The 7105-nt window shown below is 39.6% G+C and overlaps 1 protein-coding gene across 1 annotated transcript; it reads right to left on the bottom strand.

Annotated features, from left to right (window-relative positions):
• Positions 1-2971: 2971 nt before the first annotated feature.
• On the bottom strand, positions 2972-7076 carry nsa2 (NSA2 ribosome biogenesis homolog (S. cerevisiae)). The gene is made up of 6 exons (XM_035625073.1): positions 6918-7076; positions 5612-5799; positions 5350-5500; positions 5045-5224; positions 4671-4863; positions 2972-3197 (listed from the first exon to the last, which is right to left on the bottom strand). Exons 1-6 carry the CDS (start codon positions 6918-6920, stop codon positions 3130-3132), a joined length of 783 nt encoding a protein of 260 aa, XP_035480966.1. The 5' UTR covers positions 6921-7076; the 3' UTR covers positions 2972-3129.
• Positions 7077-7105: the final 29 nt, after the last annotated feature.

Genomic DNA, 7105 nt, shown 5'->3' with positions numbered 1-7105 from the left:
TACTTTTCTGTACTCGTTTGTCTGAAAAGAGTACAAAGTGTGAACACATACACCGTCCTGCCCTAAACAATGAAAATATTAGTGGATTTCTCAAAATGTGTCACCAGAAAAAAAACTGTTGTTCATAGTTAACTTATGACCGTGAAAGAACTCCGTAGATGTGGAGGCAGTGCCAATGTTACTTCTGCTGTAACACTACCTGAAAAACAAATTCACAAATTACATCAGAAATTTCTTCAGGTGTGTTACAGTGTCTGATGCGCACGTCACGACTCATGAGCCAATTGTGGCAATCGAAGGAAGAGGCTTTGTCCTAATGAGTTTGTTTCTGAGAAAAGCCGACTGGACATAATTTGGTGGTGACTTTTTGGGGGATTTTTTAAGCTCAATTATAGTTACGTTATTTAAAGTTACTGTGATGATGTCGGCCATAGAAAGTTGCTCATTGATTTTAAAATACCCCTACAGAACATATCCATCCATCAGTCATCTATACCTCCTACCCTGAGGATTGTGGGGGAGCTGGAAACAAACTGCATTCTGCCCTCATCATTCAATTTAGAAAAAGATTATTATAGTCGCTTAGGATAATGAATGCGTTAAAAAAATTATTCATTTTAAGTGTGAAGACTTTTTTTAGCTCCAGAGTAAAGGTTGTGGCTTTTAGCTTTTCTTGATGGCCAGAGAATGACCGACACCTGCTGAACAGCAAGATATTTAAAACCAATTACATATTTACCTCCGCATCATGCTTGCACAGAGCATACGCATTATCTTGATGTATATTGAGCCTCTGTTATATTGCTATTGGTGAAAATTATAGTGGGCTAATACTTTTTTTATTATTGCCCATCTTATTTTAAGTGATGCACTAGTACAGTGTTTATACTCTGGTTCTTAAGGAAGCTATACAGTCAGATGACAGGGTTCCTACACATTTTCTATTTCAAAATTCCAGACTTTTTCCAGACTCAAATTTCCTTCTTCTCTGTAGATTTTTCAGACCATAGTTGACATCCGTGTACAAATAGCTAGATGTTTATTAAGTAAGTAGTATTATATAAATTAATATTATAAGTTGTTTTATGTAATGTCATATAAGTTAATATTATTATGTAAATAAATAATTTCAAAATCCAACTGTTAACATATTACATTCTGCCTGTTTGGCTATTATGTTGCACTTCATACACAGAAAGTCACGGTTTCTCCAGGAAATTGATTGTGATGTGCACGTGCAGATTGATATTGACATATTGTCACTTCCAGTTTTGACGTTGCCTGTTTTAGGACCGATTATTCGGGGTAAATGTGTATTTTTGTGGGAAAATGATTCACTAGACTAGAGAGATTGAGATGGATTGTAAGTATTCTAAAAACTTTGGATCCATGTCTGTTCAGACTTGAGTCTGGAAACACAAATATTTTTTCATTCTCTCTTTTCTTTTCTTCATACTTATCCAGATCTGGAAATTACTAATATCTAATTCCATACTTTTCCATACCGCGTAGAAACTCTGAGATTGGATGAATGATCAGCACACCAGTCTGACAGTTACAATGTTCTCTTCACAAGTATCAAACTTAATTTTTTCCACAGTGGAATCACTCGTCTGTTCTCTGTTCACTGAGCAGGAGCCTGAAGTGGCAGCTGAATATTTGGATTCTCAGTAGGAGTTATGTAATAATCAAACAGCTCGCTAAGCACCACTGTGCAAAGTGCAACTTCAAGTCAGAGGCTGAAATAAAGTGGAGATGCAGTAAAGCCATGAGTGTGAAGCACTAAGATATAAAAAGTGTATTTTATATATAAGTAATGAAAACCGTTAACAGCTGCTACTCAACAATAATGCCGCTTGTGTGAGGAAGGTTGGACACTTCTGTTCTCTCTGATTTTGCAAACTCAAATTTATTTACATTCATTCTAAAGCACATAATTGCATAGTTCAAAGTTTCTTGTGTAAATTGCTCTCTACGTTGGATAATCTACAGTTCAGCTCGTGCCGAAGATCTGTGATGCCAGCCTGCAAGAATTTGCACACAGAAGTCGGTTTATGATTAATCTGATTTTAAGCTTCCAATACTGTGCATTCGTCTGGCCAGATTAGTGCCCCAGGTCAGAGGCCTGTTTTATAAAGCTGCAGTCTGGTTTTTCATGCCAATGATCTGCAGGGATATACTGTGTTGTCCAGGTGTCTGGTTTTTTTTTTTGGGGGGGGGGGGGGGGGGGTTAAAGCTAGAAGTGGCATTAAATAGTAAATTACCTTGCAAATGCGAACAGAAAGTAGAGGAAGAAGCACAAGCCTCAAACAAGCCAAACCATATGCTGGACACCACGTCTTACACACATTTGTAGTTTGTTGTTATTGGCAAATCGTTTTTCAGCAGGGGGGGAAGATTTTGAGTCATTCAATACATACAGTATAAAGGCAACATTTCAACTACAGGCATCTTGTCTCTGTTATGTTGTCTGGTGAGTTGGTGCGGCCTCGCTACTTGTTCTCATCAAACATATACTCCGACTTGCTCTGTTCTGTTATTGTACTGTACGACTGCTCATGTATTTTTTGGGATAATAGGCACTGTCTCAGTTTCCAACATTAACAGATAAGGACCCTGCTTCCTCATCTAGAATGATACTGTGCCTGACACTGTTGACAGACCATAAGTACTTGTTTTGCCATTTCAGTTTTAATCATCATGTTTAAAAATAGCAGTTGTTCTGTTGCTGTGTGGAATGAATTAATTTGATTACATTAATTATGAGTTGTCTTTATAGAACATAGAGGAGCACAGGCTGCTTCACAAGACGCCCTGCTGATCTTGGTCTCCTTCATCAAATACGTCTGTGAAGCATCAGGATATCAGCAAGTCAGTTTTACTTGTGGTGGGGGCAAAAAAAAATAGTTCAACTGTTTAGATTATTATATGGAATATTTACTAGTAAGCAAAGAAGCAGGCAAAAAAAAAATCTGGTGTCATATAAAGTTTATTTATATCAAGTGTAAGCGTCCATAAACTTGTGTTGCATCCACGGTCTTCCCGGCGGCCCCTCGGTTAGAAGCTCCATGCTCATCGCATCTTTGTGTGAATTGCGAGTTACCAGGCACAGTCTTTTTTTTGAGAGTCTTATACCAGCAGAACTGCATTAATGCAGCCATCATTTTCTGGGTTGTTTGTAACCTGAGCATATTTACCTGCGAAGTAGAAGACATTTTGTTACAACATTGTCACGTTCCACATCAATATCCATACAATAACTGCATTAAGTATCACATTTAGAAAAGTTTTGGACACCGATTAAGAGAATCTGTGTTTTTTTAACTGTCAGTAGTGACAATGCAATTTATTAAGTTTGGCAAAGGAATAAATTAACTTCCAATGAATGTGATAGGAGAAAAAAAGCGCTTGAAATAGCAGCGCTGTATAAATGGGTGAATGTGACTTGTGCTGTAAAGTGTCTATATGACGAGAAAAGCGTTTTATAAATACAGTCCATTTACATCCTTGGCTGTTTTGGGCAATTTAAATGTTCAGATTTGTATATATCATGCAAATACCATTATCAAATTTATTCTGCAGCCCAAACAAATGGCCAGAGTTAAAGAGAACCAGGAACGACAAGATCAAGGAGTCCTGCAAGAGATGGTCTCCACATCATGGAGTCAGTCTGGGATCACATGATCAGTAGTGATGGGGTCAAGGTTGACAACCACCCGACCCATTACCGAGTCACATTACTCTTCTGTAGAGCCTGTCAGAGGCTAACACAACTTTCTATATATAGAAAGACTGTTACCTAAAGCCCCTGGACTCTACTGTTGTAAAGGATTGTAGGTCTTTCACTCATTTGCCCTCTGCTCAGTCATCCTCCCACTAGTCTGCTGTTGTGTACTTTCACTTTCACTAAATGTTTCCACAGACTGCTTGTGTTATTGACTTTACATGAAAAACATGTGTTACACTTGTGGCAATGAACATTGACTCGATTGAGGTTGGTAAAGGACAACTAGACGTTCACTCTGCCATCGTCACACAGAGCAGACGAGTGTCTCTGTGTTTGAGTGAGAGTTGGCCACGCCCCCTGCACAGCGCAGCCTCCAAAACAGTGACTCAGGATTGGGAAGACCAAAAATTCATCCTAGACGAATGAATGAATTTCTTCAATACCGCTTGCAGAACCAGAAACGTCGGAGCTTATTGATGCTACAGTCTTTCATAATTTAGCCCGAGGACCCAATTAATACCGGGATTCTGTTCCCATCCATTGATAAGACAGAGCCCAATCTCCTCTCATTAAAACAAATTAATAGTTAATAATAATTCAGGAGCGGCAGTCAAAATCCAGCAGCGGCGCACCACCGCTATTGAATGCATTTAGGGGAAACAATGTAAGCCACATTTTCTGGAGACAGCAGAGACATTTGGGAAGTAACAATTTCATCTGCGGTTAAAAAGATGCGCTCGCTATGAACAGAAGTTTGAGAAATCGCCTCAAACGACTGTTGTTTGTCTCTTCATTTCCGGAGGGTCCGGTTGTATGTTGGAACTATTTTAGAAAGCACTTTCGCTTTACAGATTTATTCCACAAGTGTCTAATAGCCTTTTACCTACAACCAGGCTGTTTTACTGAAAATGGAATCTGGATTCAAACAGACTTGACCACTCACCCCAGATAACCTTTCCTCCCTGTGTAACCAGGCCCAGCTCGCTGACATTGACCTCAACGACCGTTCCTTTTGTGATGACTCCCAGGGCGGTGTAGAGTGGTGAGGAAGGGTTCTTCTTCACACCGAGGATGGGAAGACAGAATGTGGCCTTCAGCTCTGGATGTGTGACATGAGCCTTCTTAAAACGCAAACCCTGGAGTAGAGCGAGGGGAAAGAGCTCATTTAAGCACCTCAATTGAAACTCAATTGCACAATTTAACTTTAACATTGAACCTGAATATAAACCAAGAAACAGTGTTGCATACTGGGATGAGTGTAGAATGTTGCATAACATATAGTACATTTCAACTCAAGCTATAATGTGATCACCTTACCATAGGTCTGATGAAACGCTCATATTTTGGAGGTTTACGAGTGAAGCCATCACCGACAAAGCAAACTTTTGTGACCATTCTCTTCCAGGCTTTCTTTTGTCTCTTTCCGGTCTTGATGACTTTAAGGACTTCTGTCTCTCCCTGGGCTCGCACCTTTGGCAGGGGCACCTCCCATTTGCCCTGCAGAAAACATTACACATCATTTCCACACATCTACATCACTTCTGTAGAGTTAACAACTGAAAGATAAAGGTTGAAAATCCTTAATGTGGAATGCAGACAAACAGATGTCAGCGGACACTTACAGCCTTCTCTTTCCTCTTCTGTTTGATCATGTTGGACAGGACTTTAGCACGGGACTGTCCCTCTCTGTCCAAAAGGTAGGCTGGCACTGCTCCCTCTGGGGTCTTATCATCATTCTTCTGCTTGGTCTTCCTCTGTTCATGCATTTTGATGCTGCAGAGGATACAAACCGTTAGTTAAGTTTTTCACGTTTTTGTTTCTCTAAACCAACAAGAAAAGTCTGATCTGCTTAAGACGAATCCAGTGTTCTCCCACTATACTCACGTCTTCTTCATCTGGATCTTTTCTGCATGTCTCTGCTTGTGGTACAGTTTGGCCTTCAAACCGATCAACTTTCTGGCTTTGTGAGAGCGCTCATGGGCCTCACGGCTCTCCTTCTTCCTTTTCCTCTCGTGGTGGTCCAGGCGGTAGCCATGCCGCTTGCGGTGCAACTCAATGTGCTCGTTCTGGGGCTAAAAAAGGAAACAAACAAACAAGGGATTTAATTCAATCTTGATAAGATTTACAATAAATGGTTTGCAAAAAAGAGTTGGTTTGCTCCAGGAATCTACAGTTTTCATTTTCCAAACAAAAATCACCACAAAAGATTATTTTTACACTAAAGAAGCTCTATTGCGGACCAATGTAACCTATCAGCCTATTTCATTTGGCAGGTTTGTAAATCTGACAGTCAAGTTGTGTTTTTACATTCTCAACTTGGAGAAAGCGTAAAACGAACCTTTCGTATCAAACAGTTTGCCTAAGATGTTATATTAATTTTCAAATGCTTTCATGAGCTACATTGGTGCAATGCATTTTACTGAAAAAGATTCCCTGGTATTGTCATTGCAGACTCACAATACATCAAAACTTAGAAGAAATCATGTCAGTGCATTCTCACAAATCAGAAAAAAGTTAAAAAGAGAATAAGTAGGCATATAAAAACAAATTTAACATAAAAACTGAGATATAGTGTATTTAAGTAAAACAGCTAATGCTATGTGTAAAAACAGAAATATTGTCGGAAGCTGAAATTATCATTTGATCAACGGAAAATAAGAAATTATCTAAACTAAATAAGAAACTATTTTGATAACCGATCATACTAGCCACTTTTGAAACAATAACCAAAGATTATCTGGAACCAATGTCACAAATGTTTTGTTTTTTATCACCGTGCAAACTGTGTACATTCGGGTTTGTGATTCTATGGTTGAACTGACAAACTCAAGACGACACTTTGGACTGAGAGGAAACATAATTAGATGACGATCAATAATGAAAAACAACAGTTAATTGCGCCACTCGTGAGGAAACACATTTGCCGACCAAGAGTCTTTATGGTGAACTTTGATAAACTCAAGCTGTCGTACTCAATTACAGATTACAACTTCATCTGTCTGCGGATGTCAAATTGTTTCCAAATGAACACCCTAATACACAGAAACGCTGTCTAGCAGAGCACAGCCGCAGCGACACAGCACGGCACCCTGCCACATGTGAGCAAAAGCTAATGCTACCACAACATGCTAACGCGTTAAACCGCGCCTCAAACGTCAAATAACGCAGTTTCAAACGGCTGCTTTCCTACCATTTTGTGTTTGAGGAGTTATGCGTTACAGTGAATGCGCCTCAGCTGGTAACAGTTGGCACAGACGCAGGGTATTTGGTGTTTTCTTTCTTGAGGCTGGGGTCCTTCAGGTGTTATTTTCCCCGGAGCCGAACTTAGAGGAAGTACGTCATTCCGATGCAACGCTTTGTCCGCAGATACAACATGAA

Source organism: Scophthalmus maximus, chromosome 2, assembly GCF_022379125.1.
Source record: "Scophthalmus maximus strain ysfricsl-2021 chromosome 2, ASM2237912v1, whole genome shotgun sequence".
Lineage (NCBI taxonomy): Eukaryota > Metazoa > Chordata > Actinopteri > Pleuronectiformes > Scophthalmidae > Scophthalmus > Scophthalmus maximus.
This window is presented reverse-complemented; position numbering and strand designations above follow the sequence as displayed.

What these genes read in the sequence shown, in the direction of transcription:
- nsa2 (XM_035625073.1), bottom strand. An exon ending in AGCGTTTCATCAGACCTATG is followed by an intron (nt 4,864 to 5,044) that starts GTAAGGTGATCA and finishes GCTCTACTCCAG; the next exon opens with GGTTTGCGTTTTAAGAAGGC. An exon ending in GGGAGGAAAGGTTATCTGGG is followed by an intron (nt 3,198 to 4,670) that starts GTGAGTGGTCAA and finishes TCTACTTCGCAG; the next exon opens with GTAAATATGCTCAGGTTACA.